General features: G+C 53.2%; 1 protein-coding gene across 2 annotated transcripts; it reads left to right on the top strand.

The window, feature by feature from the left end:
- The first annotated feature begins 8,803 nt into the window (after positions 1–8,803).
- Positions 8,804–24,751, top strand: ENO1 (enolase 1). 2 transcript variants are annotated; one of them, XM_045475564.1, is made up of 12 exons: positions 8,804–9,111; positions 11,567–11,660; positions 14,426–14,521; positions 15,951–16,009; positions 18,605–18,674; positions 19,264–19,397; positions 19,809–20,031; positions 21,140–21,337; positions 22,132–22,333; positions 22,836–22,944; positions 23,120–23,178; positions 24,321–24,751. In XM_045475564.1, exons 2-12 carry the CDS (start codon positions 11,576–11,578, stop codon positions 24,388–24,390), a joined length of 1,305 nt encoding a protein of 434 aa, XP_045331520.1. In that variant the 5' UTR covers positions 8,804–9,111; positions 11,567–11,575; the 3' UTR covers positions 24,391–24,751. The 2 variants fall into 2 exon arrangements, with proteins under 2 accessions (XP_045331520.1, XP_045331521.1); XM_045475565.1 differs by lacking the exon at positions 15,951–16,009 and adding an exon at positions 15,575–15,633 and having other exon boundaries at positions 8,993–9,111.
- The last annotated feature ends 1,197 nt before the right edge of the window (positions 24,752–25,948 follow it).

Here is a 25,948-nt window from a genome sequence, read left to right as displayed (position 1 = left end):
CTACTCTGTTGTGTGAAGTCATTGGGGGCCTGCAAATTAACTGACATAAGACAGATCGGCAAGCGAAACGAGACGGATTTTGTAATAGATACAATTGTTGAATCATTATGTTATATCCCTGATATGACAAACAAACAAACAAGACAGATTTTCATTCATGCATGTAGGGAGTTCACAGAAAAACATGACCAAGGAGAGGAGAACTTGATAGGGAAGGGAGGGGGAGCAGTGCCCTTAGGAGACTCGATGGGAGTTTTGTGACAATTTCTATTGGTAAGAGTGCATCTTCCCTGGTTATGGCAATTCGGGTTCCTTTAGGAGGTTCTACTTTTAGATAGAGAAAGGAGTTTAGAGCAACAAAAAAAAATCTCATTCTCACATGCCTTCGGCTCCAAATAATTCTCGTGCCACCGTCCATAATGCAGACCCCCTTCAACATATAATGTTGCATCATAGATGTGTACGCTTCTGTCCACCCAGCCAGCCCAGCGGCCTCAGGAACTGCATCTGACTCTTTTTGGAAGCCCCAGCACTGAGTTGGTGGCTGGAAGGCACTTCATGAGCGTTGCTGCGTACAGAACCTTTCGAAATAGCTCACACGGAAAGCAAACAAGAAGCCGGAGCTCTCTCCCCATCCAAGTCAAAGAACATCCCAAATTGTTGACTCAACACATACATGTACATTTTTTTACTGGGCACGAACCTCAAACTCCAAAAGCGTACATAATCCTTTCTAAAAGGTAAAAACTGGGGCACCGGGGTGGCTCAGTCGGTTGAGGGTCCAGGTCACAGACATGGTTTCAGCTCAGGTCATGATCTCCCGGTTCGTGGGATGGAGTGCCATGTCGGTTAGCACGTAGCCTGCTTGGGATTCTCTCTCCCTCCCCCTCTCTCTCTGCCCTTCTCCCCGGATCCCGCCCCCTCACTTGCTCTCTCAAAATAAAGAAACAAACTTTTTTTTAAAAAAAAGGGTAAAGGGTGCCTGGGTGGCTCAGTCGGTTAAGCGTCCGACTTTGGCTCAGGTCATGATCTCACAGTTCGTGGGTTCGAGCCCCGCGCCGGGCTCTGTGCTGACAGCTCAGAGCCCGGAGCTTGCTTTGGATTCGCTCTCTCTTTCTCTCTCTCTCTCTCTCTGTCCCTCCCCCGTTCACGCTCTTTCCCTCTCAATTAATAAACATTAAAAATTAAAAAAAGAAAGAAAATGTGCACAGATGCATCACATTTGCTTGCAGTTTGGGGGCATTCCTCGAACCTCTAATTACAAGTTCCTTCGTGGGACTCCTGCCCGGATGAAAAGCTGTGCTTTGCAGCAAACGGGACATAGTATGTGTATATATATATATATGTATATATATATATATAGACTCTTCAGGGTGAATGAGAATAAATTAAACTCATAGTATAGGAAGCACCTGCCAAGATGTAAGCGCCTGCCTGGGGAGCTGGGATCTGTGGGTCTGGCAGTAGCAGTAAAAGCGTCTGTCCACAGTGAGCCCAAGGACACCATTAGGATGGGACGAGGAGAGGGACCTTGGCCCTGCCTGCGGTGGCCCTTCTCCTGCCAGGAGCCTGTGCGCAAGCATTAGCGAGGCCCGGGACGGCGTCCAAATGGGGCACTTTAATTGGAAAGTCACAGAAGCATCTTTGTCTTTGCTGAAGCATCTCCCTTCCCTGGATCCAAAAATCCATTTGCTATGAATGGCATCTGTGCTGGATGTGTTCATCCTCAGCCTCGGGGGTTTTGATTGTTTTCTTCTCTTTCGTTTTGATCCCACGCGGTCGCAAATCAGCTGAAAGATATTCTAAAAATCTCAAAAGGATCGACAGTGAGTTAATTTTCATCCGCCTGCCATCTGTGTACATACCGCCAAGCCCTTGGGGCACCGAGGGAGCGACTGCAACCCCCAGGGTCTCCCTGCACAGCCAGCAACCCAGGGTGGAGCCGGTGTCATCTAGAAATGTGTCCTTCCATTTCTCCCCTAAATCCAGCCGCTCTCAGCCTCCCCGGAGACTCTTTCTCAGCCCTCAAGGCCCCCGAGGTCTGCTCCGCTCGGGGGGTGGGGGTCCCGCCTTCCCTCCATGCCGCCTCCCCCGAGGGGTCCTCTGTGGGCTGGACAGGAATCTTCTATGAATGCTGCTTCAGCATGAGTTACCACATCGCCCTGGGCCGGGAATTAGGGCGAGGCAAGCAGGCACTCGTCCGGGGCACACAAATCAAGGAGGGGCTCAAACCTGAGTCATGCAGAGAAATCAGATTTTAAAACATCAAACTTAACACCAAAATCCACGATGAGCAAAACATCACAATTTTATTTTATTTTACTTTTAAGTGAGGTCTACACCCAACATGGGACTCAGACTTACAACCCCAGGATCAAGAGTTCACATGCTCCGCTGACTCAGCCAGCCAGGTGCCCAAATATCACAATTTCTCTTTTTATAAAGTTTCTTTTTTTTTTTTTTAGCTTGTTTATTTATTCTGAAAGAGAGAGAGCATATGCCAGGTAGGGGCAGAGAGAGAGGGAGAAAGGCTTCCAAGCAGGCTCTGAGCTGGCACAGTGCAGAGCCCGACACGGGGCTCGAACTCATGAACTGTGAGATCATGGCCTGAGCCGAAGTCAAGAGTCGGCAGCTCAGCCGACTGAGCCACGCAGGCAGGCGTCCCGCAAATGTCACAAACTCAGCTGCATCCAGGAGGTAACGGCCCACCTTTTCTGAGAAGTCCTGGCCCACCTTTTCTGAGAAGTCCTTCCATGGGTGCTATGGGCATGGCAGGCGGCGCTCAGAAGTTCCTCGGGGGGTGCGGCGGGGGAGCAGTTGGTCACCCCGGCATCTTGGCTTGGCCTGCCTGGTGCAAACCCTGAGTCAGCCATTCACTGGCGCAGCTGTCCCACCCGGCTCTAATGACCTGTGACTTTTTAGCTGCGTGTCCTCAACTACCCTCATCAAGGAGCAAGCTTTCAGTTTGGGGACCGCCCCTTAGGAGACACAGTCAGCCAGTTACAAATCTCCCCAGTCTGGGGCCACCTGCGTGGCTCAGTCGGTTAAGCGTCCGACTTGATTTCGGCTCAGGTCATGATCTCACAGTTCATGAGTTTGAGCCCACGTCAAGCTCTGCACTGACATTGAGGAGCTTGCTTGGGATTCTCTCTCTCCCTCTCTCTCTGTTCCTCCCCCCACCTCTCAAAAGAAACAAATAAGCTTAAAAAAATAAAAATAAAAATAAGCCTACCCAGTCTGCATTGCCCTTCTAACCACCAGAATATCCTAGGGGCGCCTGCGTGACTCAGTTAAGCGTCTGACTTCGGCTCAGGTCATGATCTCATGGTTCACGCGTTGAAGCCCCACGTCGGGCTCTGTGCTGACAGCTCAGAGCCTGGAGCCTGCTTCCTGTGTCTCCCTCTCTCTGTCCCTCCCTGCCTCAAATAAACATTAAAAAAAGAAAAAAGAAAAAGAATATCCTAACAGGCTCTGACAAATGCTGTGCTGAAATCCATTCTCTCCTTGGCACTTTCCTGACCATCAGGAAGCAATCAAACAAACAAGTAAGAGTAATCTAGGGAATTCTGATAAAAGAGGTCCAGGGACCTCGCTCCTAGGGAACCATAGAGTGAAGAAAATCAGAGAGATTTTCTACCCTTTTGTCTGGGAAATGCGCCCACACGCCCCCACGAGTGTGGGGCTGGGACATTTTGTAATTGGAACTCAAACTGCAATACAATGTAACGGCCACTCGGATTCTGCAAACTGCTTTCTCCTTCCAGCTCCAAACCCCGTCTGGAAAGAATTACAATATCCAGCAGATAATGAAGACTTCGTGAGTCTTGTGCCTCAACCGGAAGCTGCTGCAGATTAAAATTTACATTCAGAATTTAAATTAATTTAATTAATTTAATTCTGTGCAGGGGTTACAAGTCACGGGTAGAGACACTAGTTAAGGGAAAGCTCCTGGGACTAAGCTTAGTGTTGTGGCAGCCCGTTAAAATCCAAGGAAGGACAAGGTGAACTTCATCTTGGAGGAGCAGGATGCTAACTGGTTGGGGGCGAGAGCCGTCGGTCCCCCGGTGCCTCCGTTCACTAGCTGCGGCCTTGGGTGAGCCAACCAGCCTCCCTGTGCTTTGAGAAGTGGAGATGATCGCACGGAACCCATTCTTGGTCTTGTTGACAGGTAAGTGGGCCGTACCTGGCAGGTAATGAGGCCTCAGTAACATCCATCTATGATAGGTGGAGGGAGAAGTTTCTCGTTATCTTGAGGTCCTTGTGAAGCCCCACGGAAAGCCTACTCTCAGTGAATCACAAGGGGCCAACCCTCTTCTGAAGAACTCAGCCCCTGCTTTTCCATCCGGAGCTCACACACTGCGTGCGTCCTCTGACCTCTCCTTCCTTGGCAGTGATGGGCATTTTGGAGTGGGCTGTCTGAGGGTTCTGCACTCCTTTGCCTCTAGAAATGCCACCCGCCTAGCTGACAGGCATGATCCCTCCGCGTTGGCCACATCAATGGGGTTTCTCGGCCTCTAGAGTTGCAGCTGCCTGGGCCTCCATTTAAGTGACAACCTTAAGAACTCTGAAGAAAAGAGAGTGGGAACAGATAGGGATTTAAAAAAAAAAAAAAAAAAAAAAAAGCCCCCTAGAGACCTGCCCCTGCTGCTGTTGGAGATCTGGGCAGCTCCCAGGCCTTCGTTCCAGCTTTGAGAGATGATTCCCATGCTGATGAGAAAGCCTTACCTGGGGCTCTTACAGCTCAAGGCTGCCTCCTGAGGTTAGGATTATCGCATCATTTCAAAGACAAAGGAATTAAGGCTCCAAGTTAGAGACCCTTCCCTCTGTCCTTTAGGCTGATTTCCTCTTGCCGGTCTGGAGCCCTTTACTTCCCCACGTGCTCTCCTTCCAAGGGGAACTCTGCTCAAAGGTGCCTGCTCCTTGCTTCCCCAATTTCCCTCGGTGGTGGTTGTTGTTTTTTTTTAATGTTTGTTTGTGCTGAGAGAGAGGGAGAGCGAGAACAAGCGGGGGGGGGGGGGGGCAGACAGAGAGAATCCCAAGCTGGCTCCGCACTGTGAGTGCAGAGCCTGATACGGGGCTGGATCTCCGTGAGACCATGACCTGAGCTGACATCAAGAGGTGGATGCTCGGGGCGCCTGGGTGGCTCAGTCGGTTCAGCATCTGACTTCGGCTCAGGTCACGATCTCGCGGTCCGTGAGTTCGAGCCCCGCGTCGGGCTCTGGGCTGACAGCTCAGAGCCTGGAGCCTGTTTCCGATTCTGTGTCTCCCTCTCTCTCTGACCCTCCTCTGTTCATGCTCTGTCTCTGTCTCAAAAATAAATAAACGTTAAAAAATTAAAAAAAAAAAAGGTTGGATGCTCAACCGACTGGGCCACCCAGGTGCCCCTCCTGTGCATATTTTAAGTTGAGTCTATCTCCTCCTTCCTCCTCTCATCTGGGCACCCCTAAATACCCTCCTAGCAGTGACTTTGTTTAAAAACCAGGGGCGCCTGGGTGGCGCAGTCGGTTAAGCGTCCGACTTCAGCCAGGTCACGATCTCACGGTCCGTGAGTTCGAGCCCCGCGTCGGGCTCTGGGCTGATGGCTCGGAGCCTGGAGCCTGTTTCCGATTCTGTGTCTCCCTCTCTCTCTGCCCCTCCCCCGTTCATGCTCTGTCTCTCTCTGTCCCAAAAATAAATAAACGTTGAAAAACCATAGTGTGCTCCGTCTTCCTAAATCTGTGTCTTGCCCGATCCCTACTTCCTCCTGCTGATTTTGTGAAGTCACCCCTGAAGAAGGCAAAGGAGAGGGCTGCTGACAGCAGAAAGCCCTAAGACACGCCCTCAAAGCTACCACAAAAGTAGAGGCTTGACTGCGATTTACGATGAGGACATGTGGATTTCTTTCAGCGAAGGACCTGAAAGGGTGGTGAGTTGAGAATCAATCAAATTTCTAGAAAAAAAAATCGCAAGGGAAGAGTGGAATTTCCATCTCAAACTGGGTCAGCACTCATACATTGCTGGTGGAAGTGTCTGGAGGTACAGGTACTTTGGAAAACAGTTGAAGATGATCACATTCGCGAGCCACATCTGGTTGTACGTCCAAGGCATGCATGCGTCTTGGAGAAACTTGCACCTGCACTCAGGAGACATTTGCAACAAGGTTCATCCCAGCGTTGTTGGTGCTAACAAGTAAAAAAAAGAACGAGGAAACCACCCAAATACCCATTGATTAAAAACAAAAAGTGTGTTGTTATTCACACAATGGACTACTACATCCCTGAAAATGAGCCATCTATGATGGAGCTTACAGACGTCAAGCTGAGCCCCCCCAAATTGTAGCAAAAGGCTACAATGTATGATGATATCTATGTCAAGTTCAAAAAATATTAAACAACCGTAAAGAGAAGCAAGGGAATAATAAGCATAAGGTTGGTGGATCCTGGATAAGATGCTGCCCCGTCTGGGGCCAGAGAAGAACACACAGGGACATTAATGGCATTGCAGATGTCCCATTGCTTAAGCTGGTGATGGGTACACAAACGTTAGTTATTCTTTTCTTTTATTATTCTTTACACCAGATACACTGTATGTATTCTTTGATATATGTGAACCACTTAGTAATCAACATGAAACCCTCATAGTCTGTTACGAGGAGAGGCCAATCACTCAGGACCCCTGCCGGTCCTCTGTTCTCCTCCGATCGCTTACCACCCTCAGGCCCCTTATCCAACCCTGAACTTTCTATCTGGCTACAGACCCGCCTTCTGAAAAAGGCAGGTCACTTTTGCAGCCGGCCAGCAGTTTTCAACTAGAGGCGCACATATGTGCCACAGATGGAATCAGTAACCCAGGTGGGTCGTAGGCTGCTGCAAGATTCACCTCCTCCCAATCCTGGTGTCAGTCAGCAAATGTCTTTCAGGAGCTATCTGAACTGCTTCAGGGTGGTCTTCTGGTATCAGCCTTGGATGCTCTCATCCCCTCCCTGCCCACCAGGAAGGTGAGTGCTTTTGATATGGCGCCGCAGAAATCGCTCAACAAGCATTCGGTCGGTGATCAGTAATAACTAAATGCCCGTAACAAAGTAAATGCTCCTGCACTGGACCGGAGGCAAACGTGAGCCCCGCCTGCTAACAAAGCCTCAGGAGCTGTGGAGACCGGGAGGGCGTCTGGCAGCCTGTGGATCTGGGGAAAGATGTGAGGGCATCTCTACCAATCATTAACATTTGAGCTGCAATTTGAGGTCGAGGTGCTGGCTCAGAACGCTATGCTGTGGCCTCTAAAAATCTTGCAACAGCAGCTGAGACCAGGTTCTGCATTTGATTTCCTGCCAGATTCATTGGGTCTGGCCAGAGCCTTGTCTTTCTATCTTTATCACTCTAACCATGTTAATGTAAAATAAGAGAGATTGTTTTGGAGCCCTTTCAGGGCCACGCCTTAGAATTGCTCTGAATATGAGCTCTATGAGCCTGATTTCCATAGTTATAAATGCTGAGGAGTTGTTGGCTGTTGATTTAGCTGCTGAGTCATGGGGCCCGGATCTAGGTTTTAAGCAGTCTGAAACATCCAGTGTATTGGTGAAATCACAAACTCTGCTTGCAGAATTCACATAATTCTTTAGGAAACATTTTGCAATTTCCTTGTTTTTTTTAAGCTGAATTTAATCCTAAAATTCTTGCTTAGCCAATGGGAAACACAATACTGTGCACCAGTGCCTTTGAAACCTAAGCCAGTAGCTCAGGGGATAAAAATGTTAGGAGTGAAGGAAGAAAAGAGGGTTTTGCAACTGGCCAAAAGAAATATTAAATTCGAACACACATTTGAGTCTCTACCTGCAAGGCAATGCAGAAAACAGAGATACGTGACATTTTAGCTCTCAGATTTACAAACCAAGAAGGCGGCTGACAAATACAAATTTAACGATAACAGAAAATGAAGTAATTGCCTTAGCTCTTCCTTGGACGAGGGGAATGTGCTACGGGGGTGATTCTAAATGGGTAGCAGTTCTTTCTGGATCAGAAAGGTGAAATCGCAGCACCCACACTTTCCTGTTTTTCATTTGCCAGACTACCGTGGAATACCGCCTGCTTTGAGCTCTGAGAACTCCCCCGGGTCTGTGTGAAATTCCAGTCCCAAATCATAACGCCTATGGTTCACAGGTATCGGGTGAGAAAGGGAGGAACACGAAGTCTCCTTTGCAGATGCAACATTAAGAGCTAAAGGCCGAAGGACCACAGGGGACGCACGTGGAGAAGTGCCTGGCACGTAGGAAGTGCTCAAGAGGCATCAGCTCCAACTGTGGGGAAGTTAACTTCCTTTCGGCCACGTCGCCTGATACCCTTTGTCTGACCCACGCACAAGAACAAAACGACCGGGTCACCGCGGCAGGCGGGCGGCCAGGCGCGCAGCACGCAACCGCGGGCGGGCGCACGTGGCCCCCAACACCGGGCCCCGAGGCCGCGCAGCAAACCCGGCCTGGGAGCAGGGTCGAGGCCACCAACGTCTCCAGGCCGACCCGGGCTCCTGCACCCCGCTGCGGAGCGGGGCAGGCCGGGAAGGGGGGGGGGGAGGGCAGCGCAGGTCGTCGCCAAGGTCGTGGGCCGGACGTGCGGCGCCGGAGCGACGCTGCGTGCGTGCGGGACTCGGACTACGTGACGGAGCCTCGAACCCTCATGCCGGCCGCCCCACCCCGCCCCTCCCCGGGGCCCCGGCACCGCCGACCCCGCTCGGCCAGAGGTCCCAGCGCGGGGCGGGAGTGGAGGGCGTCGGGACGGGGGCTGGCCCGCACCCCTACACAGCCATGGGGAAGTCGGGGTCCCCCCGGCCCCACTCTGCTCCCGGTCCTGGGGAGTCGCTTCCCCCTCCGGGCCGCAGCGGCCGCTGCAATCCCGCCCCCTCCAGGGAGGTGCGGGCCCGAATGACGGCACGCCAGGCCAATGACGAGGCGCCGTGGCGGGGGCGGGCCGGGGGGCGGGGAAGTGGGCGGGGCCTCGAGGAGCTGGGCAGGAAGTCGGGGCAGGCGGCGCGGAGACCCGCTTAGAGCACTCGGCGCGCTGAGACCTTGCGGCTTATCCTCGCGCTCGGTGTCTGCGGCACCCTCTGCTTCTTTCCCGGGCAGCGCTATCCGGCGGTCAGGTAGGGGCCTGGGGAAGGGCTGCCGAGCCGGCGCCCAGGCCTGGGGGGTCCTGCCCTTGAGTCCGGCGGGGACGTGGAAGGGGCGGGTCGGCACGTGCGAGCCGGCCTCCGGGACCAGGGGCGCGGCGCCGGGCTTTGCCCGGGGCGGGGGCAGGATCTGATTAGCCAGCGATTATGGACTCATGGGGCCTCCTAACCTGCGGGAGCTCGGGAGTAGGACGCCGCAGGCGTGGAGGGTGCAGGGCTTAGGGGAAGATACGGGCCTAACTCCGGTGCTCATTAGCGCCAGGCCTTTCCTAAAATGGAGGAAGGGGCAGGGACGGGAGAGATGCCCAGGAAGCTGCGATCCCCTCCCCCCACCAGCAGCCCCTGCTCCCGGCTGGGGGCCCTCGGCCTGCAGTCGGGCGGCTGGGGGACGGAAGGAGCAGCGACTAATGAATGGAACTTCAGAAAGTCCTTATTCTTAAGGAGGCTGCGGCAGAACCGTTGCATAAAGGGGAAAGCCCTCCAGGCGACCTCGCCCAGGTCAGGCTGGAGCTGCTCCCGCTGCCCGGCCTGGCCACTCGCGGTCGGCCCCCGATCTGACATAGAAAGGATGTCCTTTTACGAAAACTTCCTGTTCGTTTCCCCCCTACAATGTGGGTTTCCCTCTGGGTGGTGTGGCCCGTCGGTGACTCGCAGCCGAGGACACACGTCGGCCCTTGACCGCCCGGTCCACACGTGCTGCCCCTGGACCGGGGTCCAGGCCGATGAGCTCTGGAGACCAGCCCTCCTTGCTGTCTCTGCTTATTGAACGTTAATGACTGCAGGAATAGTTTCCTATCCAATTTAAATTTAATTTTATTTTCACACCCTGAAATAAGTTGAATACTTTGTCTTAATGTCTCTAACATGAAACAAAAAACGAGATCTTACAACTGCCTGAGGACGTAGTGTAATAAAGATGTGTTTAAAAGTGCATCTGGCTCTCCCTCTCTCTGCCCCTCCTCCACTCTCTCCCAAAATAAATACACATTTAAAAAAGAAAAGCGCATCTAAAACCTATAAAGTGAGGCTGGCAGCCTCGGGTGAGGGGGAGATTGACAGAGAAGTGCCTGAGGGGACTCTTTTGTCTGGTGGTGGCAATCATACACAGGTATAATTTGCCAAAACTCGGACTTAAGCAAAAGCATGAAGCTAAAAAATACGTGTAAACGAATTTGCCTTTTTGTAAGATAATAAAAACTATATGCCTTTTTTTTGTTGGCTAATGAATAAAACTCCATTGTTAACCTAGACAGCGAAGCCACAGGAGTGACTTCAGTGTCTAATTTTGAAACATAAAAAAGAAAGATGCCATTTGCTGCTTCAGAACATTCCAGGCAAGATACTGGAGAGGAGCCCAGCTAGATAATGGCTCTGAACACTCGCCCAATTCCACTAGGCCTCTTTCAGTCCTAGAAGTTCATTTCTTCCTTGGGAGCCCCTGGAGGGGAAGGTGAGAGAGGGCTTTCTTTGAGGATCTGGTATTTGCTGTTTGTGGCGGATCTTTTGTTTGTTTGTGCTTTCAAAGAAGGCCTCTTCCCATGGAGCATCTTAGCATTCAAAGATAGAATCTGTATGGGGGGGGGGGGGGGCTGGCTGGCTCAGAGCATGTGACTCAATCTCAGGGTGATGAGCTCAGGCCCCACAATGGGCATGGAGCCTACTTTAGAAAATTAAAAAAAATTAAAAAAAAAAAAAGCAAAAATAGAATCTTTATTCTTTCAACTTAGGACATTGCCTAAGTGAGTTTTTTTGAATGGGTAAAATGCCTGTTGAAAGAAATACTAATTAGATGTCACTGAGCATCCGGTCTTGGTAAAGATCCAAGTACGGTGAAGCATGAAACTGGCAATGGCAAAGATTGTGCACAGACCAAGGACACTCCTGGCCTCAAAATTTCTGAGCATCCAATGTCTAGCAGTTGAACACCTTACCGCTTATATCCCTGGCTATTCACTGTTCCACTACAAATCAGGTTTTCCTCCTCGGATCACATCAGGGTTGTTGGTTTTTTTGCCCTGGGTGGGTTTGCTCACGACCTTCACGTCCCCTTGGTCCTTACTTGGTCCTTCCATTCCCACACCAGCCCTCGTTGGGAACTGTTAACAATAACCCGTTTCAGACTGCCTCCCCCTCTGCCGTTCCGCATGCCAGCAGCACATGAATCTTTCCGGTGGTTTTGGGTTCTCCCTGGCGCACATTTTCTGGCTTTCTTTGCTTAGAGGACAAGCCCTGGGCTGCTGCTGGGGTTTTTTAGGCCCTGCAGAGCTGGGTCCAGCAGGCCTCCCGACTCTTGTCAGCCTTGCATTCAATATCTGTCCGGTACCAATTCTTTCTTTCTAGTCCAGGAACCCTCAGAAGTGATTCTTTAAATGAACGACCCAAAACTGCATTATGGTTTATGGAAAATATGAACTGTGTTTCCCCACAGAAAGTCACCATGTCTATCCTCAAGGTGCATGCCAGAGAGATCTTCGACTCTCGTGGGAATCCCACCGTTGAGGTGGACCTCTATACCTCCAAAGGTACGTGGGCCTTCCTTTCTGCAGTTCTGCTACCACACTCCCCCCTCCCCCTTTTTTTAATTAAACGACAGAGCCTTAGGTAAGAAAAGGTGGGTCGTGAAAGCCTTCCGTCTGATCCCCATGTGCTGGTAGGTTGTGGTTCCTGACTGGGAGGAGGTGGGGAGGGTTGCCAGACATGGGGTCCTTGTCCTGCTGCTTCTTGGTATTTAAAACAGAAAGCAGGGGCGCCTGGGTGGCGCAGTCGGTTAAGCGTCCGACTTCAGCCAGGTCACGATCTCGCGGTCCGTGAGTTCGAGCCCCGCGTCGGGCTCTGGGCTGATGGCTCAGAGCCTGGAGCCTGTTTCCGATTCTGTGTCTCCCTCTCTCTCTGCCCCTCCCCTGTTCATGCTCTGTCTGTCTCTGTCCCAAAAATAAATAAACGTTGAAAAAAAAAATTTTTTTTTTTTTAAAGAAAAAAAAGAAAAGGAAAGATCAGAGGAGTGCAAGTGTATGTGAAGCCTTCTCTTTGTTTCCAGAAATCACACTTAGACCAAGGATTGGGGACAGCTCTTAACATTTGGGTGTTGGGCCATTCCATAGGCTCTTGTTTTCTGCCTAGCTGTAGTCCTCCCTCGAGGGATTTGCCCACGTGGGAAAAATGGAGGCTTCTTTTTTTATGTTTCTTTTCAGAACGCCCGCAAGTGGGGAGAAGGGGAGAGAGAATCCCAAGCAGGCTCCACACTCAGCGCGGAGCCTGACGCGGGGCTCGATCTCACAAAACTGAGATCATGCCCCGAGCCAAAATCAAGAGTCAGACCGTCAGCCGACTGAGCCACCCAGGCGCCCCTTAAATGGAGACTCTTAAAAGCTTTTGGCGGTTTTTAACTTTAAGGAAATTTGGTGTGTTCCGTCCAGCAATGTCTGAGCTGGTTTCTAAATGGACCTTGGGTGGGGTCGGAAAAGGAGCCTCAGGCAGAATCACCCAGCGGCGCTGAGCGCTGAGCGCGCAGACCTGCCGCTCAGAGCTGAGTCATGGTCTGTAGAAACCCCGGCCCTTCCCTTCCTGTCCTGCCCGAGGTTCCTTGCTGTGGCGGGTGCTGTCGGCACAGGGTTTCTTCACAGCACGTGCTTCATGCCAAATACCCCAGGGTTCGAGGACAGTGCTGGGAATTTCCTCGCGGCTGGCAAGACTGGCTTGCTCACAGCGTGGAACTTTCCATTTGGAAGTTAACGGACTTGAACCAACCGTGAAAACAGGATTCAAGATACTAGAAGAGTGTTGGGGGGAAGGGGGGAGCATTCTCTTTGAAACACTTAAAAACGACCAAATATTTTTTTTGAAATTTAAACGAACGGAAAGTTTTCTCTTGTGTGTCTGTCGATGCTTTTCAAAGACAGGAAGTAGTGGATTTGTGAAGAGCCTTTCATCACTTTTTTTTTTTTAATTTATTTACTTTGAAGAGCAGTTGTAGGTTCACAGCAAAATCCAGCAAAAGGTACAGACAGCACCGGCCCCCCGTCCCCACACGTGCACAGCGTCCCCCACCGGAGTGGGACATTTGTTAACATTGGAACCTGCCTTGGCCCATCGTCGCCCAGAGTCCATAGTTACATCAGGGTCACTTGCTTGCTTTCGTGGCTCCTTCACCTCGTCCAGTGCCTGGTGGGGACCTAGAAAGCCAGGGCCCGTGTCAAGAGACCACGTGTCCTGCACACGCCATCACTGCAGTGACGCAGGCAGACTAACGGACCGTTTATTTAAAACGCCTGCTTGATTTTTTTTTTCCTTTGTTCCTTTGCCTTCTCATATCTCAGGTGGGGACATCCCTTACGGTGTCAAGTAGTTTCTAGAGGCCGCCTTCACTTCCTGCCCCCCTGAACCTGTCTGCCTGCAGTGCCAGATCCCTGCAGTGTCTTTCTTAACAGCGTCCTTTTCCAAGATCAGCTACGTTTATGCTCCGTAGTGTAGGTCTCGCCAGACGGCTGGTTCCCGTGTCCCAGGATGGCACAGCGTGGTGCTTGATCGCGTTCCAGTGTCCCCAAGCTCGTACCCGTACTGTCCTTATTTTTTATATCTCCGCATGTTTTTAGTGGTTACGCGTGGAAATGATCATCTTTTCGATATAGTGGATTAAAGAACATATTAATTTCTCTTGGTTTTACAAGTTTATTTGTTTCTTTTTAGAGGTGGGGGGGGGAGAGAGAGAGAGAGAGAATGAATCTCAAGAAGGTGTCACACTATCAGCCCAACGCGGGGCTCGAACTCACGAACCGTGAGATCATGACCCCAGCCGAATCAGATGCTTAACCAACTAAGCCACCCAGGCGCCCCTTGGTTTTACTTTCCGACTTCAGTGTAGCTACTAGAAGATCGTAAACCTCATAGGTGGCTTGCATCGAATTTCTGTGGGGCGGTGCCACCGGGGGGTGGTCACAGACCAGCTGCAGGACACGAACGGGGAGCTTGTTAGAGATACAGGCGCAGAGTCTTAGACCCCCCGTTTCGGAACCTGCATCTTAACAAGGTTACCAGGTGATCGTTTGCGCACAGGAACATCTGAGAAGCTCTGCTTGAAAACTTTTTCTTGAAACTAGAGAGATTCACCAGCTTCGCCATAGGGTCCGCGTTGGAGAATGGTCCCCACGTGAAGGGCAGGAGAGCATCTGAGTCCCCCAGGTGGTGGAAGGACGTGTTTCCCGATGGCTGCCATCTGTGAGCGGGTGGGACTCCGCAAGGGCTGGGACTGTGTCTCTCAGTCACGATTTCTTCCTCCCTCAACGTCCAGGCCTCTTCAGAGCCGCTGTGCCCAGTGGTGCCTCAACTGGTATCTACGAGGCCCTCGAGCTCCGGGACAATGACAAGACACGCTACATGGGCAAAGGTAAGAACCCCTGCCTGCCTCTGGAGCGTGGCTGCGTGCCTCGTCCACGCCTCCAGCCCCTGCTCCCGGCCTGTCACAGCCTCCCCACTCTCCACGTGCCTTGTATTTGAGGATGGCACACCTTGATGTGGCCCATGGTGTTGATGGTGAGCGTGTACTCTGTGCCTGGGGGAACTGGGAGGGTTGGCATGTTGATTCCAGCCTTCCTAAACCTGTGAGCTCAGCGGCAAGAGTTTATGCTCATTTGTACTGCACTCGGTCCAATCTGGAAAATTCCTGCTTAGGGAACTGTAGCACAAGAGCCTTGCCGTGTTCCCAGGAGGGCTCCGCGGGCCTTCCAGACCATCAGTCCTCTCCAAGGGGCTGGTCTCAGTAGAGTGTGTGGAAGGCCTGGCTAATGGCTCACCTACAGACCAGTCCTGGCAGCTTGATCTTTCTGTTGGGGGACTCATGGACCTGGCAAAGCCAGCCTCTGCTGGGCTGTGCGCAGATCGGCCTGTTACTGTCTTGCAAAGTTCGCCTTACCGTAGACAGAATCTGTGTGGCCAAATCACAGAACAGCAGCTGGGGCCTAGACCATGCCTTCTCAACAGAGCAGTATCGCCCCAGGGGTAGGAATTGGTTCTTGGGGGAGGCAAAAAAATTTAAAAAAAAAAAAAAATCCTACAATATTACTTTGTTTTATGGTCCTCCAAAGGGCCACAGTGTATAAATGGGAGTATAGCATATCTGTGGCATTAAGTTTTCAGAGAAGGGCGATTCGGGAAAAGGTCTGAAAAGACTGCAGGGGAGGGGTGGTGATGAAGTGAGCTAGGGAAGTCCGCAGCCAGCGCTCCGGGGATTATCTCCCACGGGTTCCCGCTGCTCCCGGCTCAGGCGGATACTGGTCCCAAGCAGGCCTTGCAGCACCTCGACTGTAATGAGGGTGAACCCGTGGTCCCGAGGACTCTTCTGCCTTCCTGTCTCCTCTCTTTTCTCTCATTCCCTGTCCTTCACAGCCTGTTCTCTTCTGAGTCTGTCTTTTTTCCTTCTCTGTCAATCTCCACTGGTCAGGTGTCTCCAGACCCGTTAAGTATATTAATGAGTTCCTGGCACCAGCCTTGTGCACACAGGTAATACACGGGGCATCCTTTAGTGTCTGCGGCTGGTTCCCAGTGCATGGTCTTCCAACTAACTTCCCTTCAGACATTCTGAGATGGTTGCTCTGTGTGTGGCTCTAATCCTTGGGGGTCCTAGGTAAGAGCACTCAGACTGGGCCAGAAAATACCCCAATCTTGGGGGGACAGAAATGGGGATTTGAAAGCGGTCCCGTTTAAGGTCTCTGGGCGGGCTTCTGAATATCTGGGTTAATATCCTTGGTGGTTCGCTCAGTGCTGCTCACGCCTGTTTTTCATTAATGCCGGTAATTTGATTTGATTGTTCCTTCTAGGTGTCTCAAAGGCTGTTGAGCACATCAATAAAACTATTGCACCTGCCCTGATTAGCAAGGTAGGACCTGCCTCCTGATAACTAATGTATTAATGCCATCAGAGCGTCTCCCAGGCCAGTGGGCTTTCCTGATTATGGAAGAGCTTATTCTGAGAGCTAAAGGAGCCAGTTGGATTCCCTGTCCTGCATGAGAATGACCTCACCTTTACTCATCCACCCCCTGCCTGCGTCCACACCTAACAGCGCATGGATTTGGATCAGAGCGACGGGAGACCGTCTCATGACTTTTCCCTCCAACTATCTTGACCTTTGGGAAGTTAAGATCCAGATTTTTTTTTTTTTTTAACGTTTTTATGTTTATTTTTGAGACAGAGAGAGACAGAGCATGAACAGGGGAGGGGCAGAGAGAGAGGGAGACACAGAATCGGAAGCAGGCTCCAGGCTCTGAGCCATCAGCCCAGAGCCCGACGCGGGGCTCGAACTCACGGACCGCGAGATCGTGACCTGAGCTGAAGTCGGACGCTCAACCGACTGAGCCACCCAGGCGCCCCAGATTTGAAGAGTGGCTCTTGGGTGTTGAGCAGAGGATCCACGGTGACCGACTATTTTTCACGAACCGTGGAATTATTTACCTTATTTTTACTGGCTTTTTTTTTTTTTTTTTAAGTTTTTTTTTTTTTTTTTTTCCAACGTTTATTTATTTTTGGGACAGAGAGAGACAGAGCATGAACGGGGCGGGGGTGGGGGGGCAGACAGAGAGGGAGACACAGAATCGGAAACAGGCTCTGAGCCATCAGCCCAGAGCCCGACGCGGGGCTCGAACTCACGGACCGCGAGATCGTGACCTGGCTGAAGTCAGACGCTTAACCGACTGTGCCACCCAGGCGCCCCTGGCTTTTTTTTTTTAAACAACAGAGCTCTGGTTGAATAAAATTTGACTTGGAACCTCAGTGTGTCATAAAAGTAGGGTGAAGCAAGGAGGGGACCCACCAGCCCAACCCACTCCTGCCTCAGCCCCGCCCCACCCCACCCCAACTCCTGTGGCACTGGCGAGGGCAAGAAGGATTTAAAAGCCCTTGGCTAGGGAAGCCTTCTCAGGCCTGGAGCCAACTGCAGCGGCCCGCCCGTGCCTCCCGGGCGTGTGCCTCCCCTCCTTGAACTCATCCTGTTCCCCAGGGGCGCACAGGCTCCTCTGTTGTTTGTCCCCGGCTGGCTTACCTCGGCCTGGCCTTCGCGGGCCTCGTTCATGGGTCCCCAGACGGTTTCTCGTGGCTGCTCTGCCAGCTCACGTGCTCCGACCCGGTCTCCCGGGCACCGCCACGCACCCCTTCGTTCTTTGTGCCCGGGTGCCCTTACCTGGTGTGACTAACGCAGTGAGAAGGGCTTTCCTGGGCATCTCTCTTCCCTCTGGGGAAAGGAAGCCGTCTTCACACTCTTCCTGGAGAGGGTCTACCCGGGGCCGTCTTGCGTGGCTGACGGCCGACTTTGGCCAAACGTGCTTTGTGAAAACAGCAAAAGATATCAAGTTATTGACGTGGCATGATGCCGTAATACGTCGTTGTTGTTTTCCTTTCGTATTTTAATTTGTATACAAAGCACTTTATAAATAAAATCATAGATTTTTGTTAATTATGAAGTTTTTAAAGTAATGCTAACTTTTAGTAAATTGTTTTAAGCTAGCTTTTAGGACACCCGTGTTTTGGGGTTTTTTTCTTTTTTTTTTTTTTTTTTTTTTTGTTGTTTTTTGTTTTTTGTTTTTTTGCTTTTTTGTTTGAAGTAATCTCTGTACCCAGTGTGGGGTTTGCACCCACGATCTCGAGATCCAGAGTTGCATGCTCTGTTGGCTGAGCCAGCCAGGTGTCCCTTTAAGACACCAGTTTTGGGGCACCTGGGTGGTTCAGTTTGTTGGGCATCCGACTTTGGCTCAGGTCATGGTCTCGCGGTCCGTGGGTTCGAGCCCCACGTCGGGCTCTGTGCTGACCGCTCAGAGCCCGGAGCCTGCTTCGGATTCTGTGTCTCCCTCTCTCCCCGCCCCTCCCCTGCTCATGTTCTGTCTTTCTCTCAATAATAAACATTAAAAAAAAAAAAAAGACACCAGTTTTATTACTTTATACTGGAAACACTCATTTTGATCAGTCATCAAGCATTTTGCAGAATGATTGGACTACCTACTTGCAAAAGTCCTGTCTCCCTCGAGAACGTGAAGTTTGCCGTCACTGAGGGTACCAAAGAGGGGTGGTCCTGTCACTTAACCTTTGAGGACCACAGCTCGTTGGCATGAACAGAGTTCTGTTATTTATTGCCCCCCAAAATTGCACTACTTAGCACGGTCCAGGCAGCTCTCTGCCTTACACAGGATGTAATTTCGGACTCCCAAGTAGACCAACCTCTGTGACGCCAGGTCCGCATCTCGGGCAGTTGATCGTTGGCTCCCTAGTGCTTGGAGAAACGTCTGAGAATGCGAAACCAAGCAAAAGGCGGTTTTGTGACTCCCAGGTTCTCGTTTCCTGCCCCCCCACCCCGACTTTTTTGCCTCCCATACAAATGCATAGCATAGAACTGGTTCAGGATTGGCACAGTTCCAAAGTTGTCTGGGTTCCGGGGAGGGGAGTGACCACGCTCCCCCAAGCGGCTGACCCTCCCTTCTCCCTGCAGAAACTGAGCGTTGTGGAGCAGGAGAAGATTGACAAACTGATGATCGAGATGGACGGGACAGAAAATAAATGTGAGTGACGGGGGTGGAGTCGCCCGGCCTCCCAAAGACCTTCCGACCCTCTGAGGGTCACCGTGTGTGACCAAGGACTGTGCAGCGTGATCATCCGTGGGCTCTGCGGGGCCCATCAGCTCACCATAATAAAACCTGTTCTGGGGGTGTCTGGGTGGCTTAGTCAGTTAAGCATCGGATGCTTGATCTCAGGGTCATGAGTTCAAGCCCTATGTTAGGCTCTGTGCTGGGCGTGAGGCCTACCTAAAAAACCAAACATGTTTGTAGATATTAGGAGAAATATCAGGTGACAGCTTGTGCGTGGGGTTACTTCAAAGAGGCTTCTGCCTTATAGTGATTGAGGCAGTTTGTGGAATTTGCCAGAATTCCATAGACCAGAGAAAGGGCTTTCTCTTCTGGGGAGAGAGCAGATGAATCCACACGGCTGCCATGTTCCTGGGTCGGACGCCGGAAGTAGGTGCAGTAAAGAGGAATGGTTCTGGATCCAGGCCGGGCGCGCTCCCGTGTCGGAGTGCGGGCCACAAGGCTGGCAGGAGAACGGTTAAGGGTTACGGGTAAGAAACTGCTTAAGTGAACTCTTCTGTTCCAGCTAAATTTGGTGCAAACGCCATCCTGGGAGTGTCCCTGGCAGTCTGCAAGGCGGGGGCCGTTGAGAAGGGGGTGCCTCTGTACCGCCACATTGCCGACCTGGCTGGCAATGCTGAAGTCATCCTGCCGGTTCCGGTGAGTGGCTTTGAACTTCCCAAGTGAGGAGCTGGGAGTACTTGCCGGTGGGGACTTGAGGCCTCCCACCGCTCGATCTCATCCACGTGTGACTGTCCCAGCCCCGTGGGTACAGGCCAGCTCTGGAGGTCTCCACTGCGAACACCTGCCCTTTGCTAAGAGTGACCCTGAGCTGGGGACTCCACCCCCCCCGTACTCCACGTCCTTCCTTGCCGACGGGGGGATGGAAATCCCACTGGCCTTGTTGGGTCGAGGGTGTTCGCTGAGGTAGCAGCCAGTCCGGGACCGCAGGTGCGCCTGGTGGCGGTTCCTGAGGCGCCAGGGGAGACCTGGTGAGCATCTCCTGGCCGCGAGGGGGCTGCTTGCTGGGATTGTCTGGGCCGGATGCCGCATCTGCCTGTCTCTCCCCAGGCTTTCAACGTCATCAACGGCGGTTCTCACGCCGGCAACAAGCTAGCCATGCAAGAGTTCATGATCCTCCCCGTTGGTGCCGCCAACTTCAGGGAAGCTATGCGCATCGGTGCGGAGGTTTACCACAACCTGAAGAACGTCATCAAGGAGAAATACGGCAAAGACGCCACCAACGTGGGGGACGAAGGCGGCTTTGCCCCTAACATCCTGGAGAACAAAGAAGGTACGGGCCCTGGAGGGGTCCCCGTGCGCACAGCACCTGCCCGCACCTGGCACTCGGGGCTGTCGCTCTTTCCACCTCTCATGCGCCTGCGAGCGGAGTTCCGGGAAGGGGGTGGGAGCCGGGCCTTTATTTTGTAAAGTAACCAGGAATTTCCTTACTAATTTGACTTCTGAGCAGCCCGGTTAGTCTGAAGCAGGCTCAGCGGTGGGGCACGGGCTCACGTACAGCTTAGTCTGCCATCCTTGGCCACGTCGCGATGGCTGAGGTTTGAAGTCCGCTCCGTGTTCGGGCTGCTGTCTGCCCCACGCCGGGACCAGCGGCCGCCTCGGCTCGTTCCACCACGGGAACCTCACGCGGCGTCGTTTGGCTTTGAGTCCTTAGGCACAGAGTTAAATGTAAGCGTTGAGTAGGGCGCAGAGAGTCTCAGGACAAGAGCGAGCTTTTGGTTTTAGGAGGGAAGGAGGGTTCAGCCACGTTTTGTCGCCTTCAGCGGCAGCTAGCGAAAGAAAAGAGTGGCCATCCTGCCCTTTGAAAGTCAGTTATACGAAATGCTAATGTTCAGCCATTCGGACCTATAAAAGATGATCCTCTCACGGTTTAACGTGGTAGTTTGGAGACGTGTGGTGTGGAACAGGTGCCGAATGTCTCTGTCCGCTTCCGTCCAGGCAGCACTGCCACGTGAGGCAGAGCAGAGCCTGGGCTGGGGTCACCCTCGCCGTCCCGGGCCCTTGGTCCACTGGGCTCCCTCTTGGATCCCAGCCTTTCGGCACCGTTGAGAACCCATTCCTTGGGACGGCGCATCTCAGCCGGGCACCGTAACTGCGTCTTGGCCAGCACAGCTGTTCCTGGGTGCTAAATTTGGGAGCATCTGTCCGTGAGAACGCCTCGTAGAGTGGAGACTGAATTTCTCACTCGGTTATCTGCCGGGGCCCTGACCGACGGTCTTGCTCCAAAGCAGAAAAAAGTTAACTCGGAATCACTGAAACGGAGGGCTGGGGCCAGAGCATCTCGTGGTCTTCCTGTCAGGGTGCCCATTTGGCAGGGGTCACAGGGAAGTTTTCGCTCCACCTGCCTGGTTTCCGATCTTGTCGCCACCCTCTCTTCCCAGCTCTGGAGCTGCTGAAGAACGCCATCGGGAAAGCCGGCTACACCGACAAGGTCGTCATCGGCATGGACGTGGCCGCTTCTGAGTTCTTCAGGTCGGGGAAGTATGACCTGGACTTCAAGTCTCCCGATGACCCCAGCAGGTACATCACACCCGACGAGCTGGCCAACCTGTACAAGTCCTTCATCAGGGACTACCCAGGTGAGTGCTCGGGGCGGCCCCTTCTCCGGCCACTGCCTGCAGCGCTCTGCCGGCTGGTGGCGGTGTTCCCGGGAAAGTGCGTGGGGCCCCTGCGCCCCCACCTCCCCGGGGGAGGGCTTCACGGAGGTGCCGGTGCAGCAGGCGAGTCGGGAGGTGGGTCCGGGATGCCAGCCAGGCACTGACGTGTGCTAGGTTGTTTGCAAAGCGTCGGGGCTTCTGTCCCTGTCGCCACAGCCACCTGAGCAGGTGCGGTCCTGGCTCCCTTGCACAGGTGGGAGCGAGCCTTGAAAACCCGACCTGCAGTGTTTTCCGCCCACTGTGAGCCGGCGCTCCTCCGGGCACCGTTAATGCCGGTTCACGCGGGAGGGAAACTGAGGCACAGAGCGGGTCAGTGGTGTGCCCAAGGGCGGTCAGCAGATACTGGAGCACGAATCAGACCAGGAAGTCCGTGCATGAACTCAAAGCTAAAAAGCGTGCCCAGGGTGGAGCCAAGACCAGCCCAGCCCTTGGCTTCCTGAACCCACCGCTCTATGCTCAATGGCACTAAACTCAAGCCACCCTGGGCAGGGAAGTGTCCCACTTAGCAGCTCTGGGGTCCCAGGACTACAGCTGACTTGCCTGTCACAGGAGTCGGTGGGTAGGCAGAGTGTCTCCAGGGCTGGGTCGGGGAGCCGGTCCTGTCCCGCACGGGAGAGGGGTGAGGCCAGGCAAGCAGCGAGCCGGGAGGGGAAGGAGGCTCGGTTGCCCTTCAGCACTGGGGTCTCACTGGCAAAACCTGGCTCTCGTTTCCCCAGTGGTGTCCATCGAAGATCCCTTTGACCAGGATGACTGGGAAGCTTGGCAGAAGTTCACTGCCAGCGCCGGCATCCAGGTGGTGGGGGATGATCTCACCGTGACCAACCCGAAGCGGATTTCCAAGGCCGTGAACGAGAGGTCGTGCAACTGCCTCCTGCTCAAAGTGAACCAGATCGGCTCCGTGACCGAGTCCCTCCAGGCGTGAGTGTCCCCGGGGGGGGGTCAGCTGTCAGGGAGTGACGCACAGAGTCTCAGCCAGAGCTCCCGGCTGGAACTATAATGGGCTTCTAGTGGGCGTCCCGGGTGGCTTCTGGATGAGCCGTGGCACCAGGGGGCTCGGGTGTCGGGCCGCTGTGGCCCGGGCCTGACCCCTTTGTGGCTCCAGGCTCGTGACTTCATTTTACGTGGAGAATATCGGTCACAGGCACGGTCAGGAGAACAAGTCTGTCCGCCCAAGGAGGCTAGACCCTGTTTTGTAAACGTGATCTAGAGGGCTGAGAAGGTCCTCAGGACTCTGTGCCTGGAGAGAAAGGTGGGGGTTCTCGTCATCCCCAGGAGTTGAGAGCTTGGTGGCAGCTCCTGGCTCCGACCCCTCCCGCGGTCTCCTACCAGGGGCGGCGAGCCCCTGGCTTCAGGAGGGGCTGCCGTGCCCTGGAAGGGGAGTCCCACCGTCACAACCATCTGGGTGGTTTCCTGACTTCAGGTGCAAGCTGGCCCAGTCCAACGGGTGGGGCGTCATGGTGTCGCATCGCTCCGGGGAGACCGAGGATACCTTCATCGCTGACCTGGTGGTGGGACTTTGCACTGGGCAGGTAAAGAGCTTCTCTGACCTCAGCTGCCGGAGCACAAGCGGGAAGGGGGGAGGCGGACGGGGTCCCGGATGCCCCTTCACCCCCTGGTTCCTAGGGTCAGAAATCCCCCCCCAGAACGCCCACGAAGATTGAGAGTCCACGGCAAGCACACGTGACCTTTCCTTTCCTTTTCTAGATCAAGACAGGTGCACCTTGCCGTTCTGAGCGCCTGGCCAAGTACAACCAGATCCTCAGGTAAAGAGGAAGCCCGGGGGCACTGGGAGCCCTTGGCTCTGCGGGGCGTCTGCAGATGCGGGGCGGGGGGCCCCGTGTCAGGTCGTGGGTGACTTGGGCGGAGAACCTTGCCCCTTGGCCCCAAGGCTGGAGCCGGTCCCGTGCTGCCACCTTCTGGTGGAGGAGGGAACAGGCTCCCCCTTCAGACCATCACAAAGCTGTTAGAGCTAAGAGAGATCCCCAGCGATAGGTAGTTCAGCACCCGTGTTTTGTGGACGGGAAACCGGGGCTCGGTGAAGAAGGAAATTCAGGGCAACAGGAAGGTTTCCGCTGTTCAGGGCTTCTGGATATCTGGTCCCTTTTTATCATAATGTGTCCGTGGAAATCTCCTTAACAAGGAGACTTGCTTCCTTTTCTGTCCCTTTTGTTAGTCTCGCAGGAAAAGAAACCTCTCTTTCGTAGTTCTGCCCACGTTACCCTTTCCTTAAACAAAACGTGACTGGCAGAGCACGCACCCTTCCCCGCCACGCAGATACGGCAGCTGCTGGTACTCGTGCATGCTTCTCCTCGTCCGCCTGCCTTTCGCCTTTTTGGCTGGAGAATTTTCAGCACATTCCAGCCATGTGATTTCACCTATGAATACCTTAGCACGTCTCAGAGATAACGGTTATGTTTACTTTTTGATGTAACCACCGTGCTGTGAGAGTGCCCAGGGTTCAGTCGTGCCGTGACAGTTGTGCCCAGCATTCCTGGGGCCCGTCTCCCCTGGTGCGACACCAGGATGCAAACGCTTCATTCAGGGCCTTCCCTCCTTTTGTCCCCATGCCATTTATTCGAAGAGACTGGGTTGTCCTTTCGTTAAAGAGCGTTTTTGTTATATTCTGAGAAGTAGCGGTCTTGACCTATCTTCTAGTCTGTCTTTGGGAAACTCTGGGGGCGGAGAAGGCAGGGAAGGCTGAGGGGCAGCAGGTGGCCCGCTTGCTGGGGGAGCCGGGTGGACGGGGAGGGCCCGATGCTCCTGTCTTCCTGCTGGCTCCGAGGACCGCATCGAGGAGGCTGGGCGAGTGCCGGGGCCTGGTCCCCGGGTGGGGAAACGTAGGCCTTGGGGGTGGAGATTTCACTTCTCTTTCTCACCCCGTCCTCTCTGTCTTCTGCTTCCCCAGAATTGAAGAGGAACTGGGTAGCAAGGCCAAGTTTGCCGGCAGAAGCTTCAGAAACCCCCTCGCCAAGTAAGCTCCGGGCGACGCACCCCGAGCTCTGCGGTCCTGAGTCAGCTCATTAGATCTCTGCTCCTGGCGTCCCCCGGGCACCTCGAGGCCCCCGGCTGGAGCCTCTGCTAATCAAATGCCCTCTCCCTTCCTGTGATGTTCTCACTGCTTCCTTAGAACCGCTGCAGAAGCCAGGCTTGACCATCTGGAACCCTGCTGGAAATCCTAGCTCTATAATCATGTGATTGGCCCAGATTAGTGTTTTCTCACCTCACTTCCCACCAAGTGTCTGGAGCTGAGTCTGTGTATGTTGTAATCACGAGGTGTCCGCAGGCGAGATCCCCAGAGATTTTGTTTGCAGAATAAAAAGGCCTCAGTGACCCATAGAAATGTGTGTGTCTGTGTGTGTGTGTGTACAAAACATTCTGAGTCTGTCCGTTCGTCATGTCTTGAGTGTTCATGGAGTGTTACACTGGGGTACAGGCCTGTAAGAGTTGGGATGCTTTGTGTCATGACAAAAAGGGACAGGAGTTGAGGACATTTCATAAGTCCTTGGGCAGGGCATTTGAGGCAAAAGGGGAAGGGGGGGGCATGTCGTATCCTTGAACAGAAGTGGAGTCCTTCTTGGGAGCAGAACATGACTTCTTACTTGGGAGAAAATGCAAACACAGAACTATTACAGGTGACCTCAGGGTGGTGCCTTCTAGATCACGTGTCCAAACCGGAAGGCCTCCTGGATAGAGCACAGCCAGCCATCTTGGGCAAGCTGGAAGGTGGTTTCTGGGTTCCTGGGGGAAGAAGGTAAAAGGATGGTTGAACGGCAGCTCTGGGGAGGTGGGAGGGCGTTTGGAAGGCCTTGGAATCCCATTTAGATGAATACAATTTAATGCCATTCCTCGTTCTTCCTAATACTTCCGCTGCTCGAAAGCTACACGTAGTGATGCCCACAGCACTGTGTACTGATCAGCTCTGCAGAAAGCACCCATACTGTGTTCATGAATACCCGAGCATGAGGAGGTACATTTACTTAGAACTGAGAGATGAAGTATTGTGGTTACTCTCTGCCCCTTGGAAACATCTCGTGTTTTCTTTCTTCCCCTTATTTGGTCAAGTCTCGAATTGTGGGTTTTCTGTTTTGTTTTAATGTTTATTTTTGAGACAGAGCAGGGGAGGAGCAGAGAAAGGGGTTGGGGGGACAGAGGATCCAAAGCAGGCTCTGCACTGACAGCAGAGGGCCTGACGCGGGGCTCGAACTCAGGAACCGTGAGATCTTGACCTGAGCTGAAGTCAGACTCCACCAACTGAGCCTCCGGGTGCCCCTCGAATTGTGTTTTAATCCCCAGCCTGAGGACTAGGACGCCTCCTCGTGGGCATTTTTATTTATCGTTTATTAGTTTGGATTTAACTCCAGAGGCAGCATCAGTGGGAAAAGGCACATCGAGAGATTTATCACAAGGAATTGGCTTCTGAGACTGGGGCACGGCCGGGCAAATCCAAAGTCCGTGGGGCAGCCCGTCAGGACCGAGCCCGGGCACAGGTGAAACCTTGATTCACAGGTGGAATTTCTCCCTTGGGGGAACTTG

Source organism: Leopardus geoffroyi, chromosome C1, assembly GCF_018350155.1.
Source record: "Leopardus geoffroyi isolate Oge1 chromosome C1, O.geoffroyi_Oge1_pat1.0, whole genome shotgun sequence".
NCBI lineage: Eukaryota > Metazoa > Chordata > Mammalia > Carnivora > Felidae > Leopardus > Leopardus geoffroyi.
Note: the sequence above shows the minus strand (reverse complement) of the source record. Positions and strands in the feature narration are given on the sequence as shown.

Excerpts from the sequence above, each read along its gene's own strand:
- ENO1 (XM_045475564.1), top strand. The coding sequence starts at position 11,576 with ATGTCTATCCTCAAGGTGCATGCCAGAGAGATCTTCGACTCTCGTGGG. Across the intron at positions 16,010-18,604 it reads CACCTGCCCTGATTAGCAAG|AAACTGAGCGTTGTGGAGCA; the intron begins GTAGGACCTGCC and ends TTCTCCCTGCAG. Across the intron at positions 22,945-23,119 it reads TGGGACTTTGCACTGGGCAG|ATCAAGACAGGTGCACCTTG; the intron begins GTAAAGAGCTTC and ends TTCCTTTTCTAG.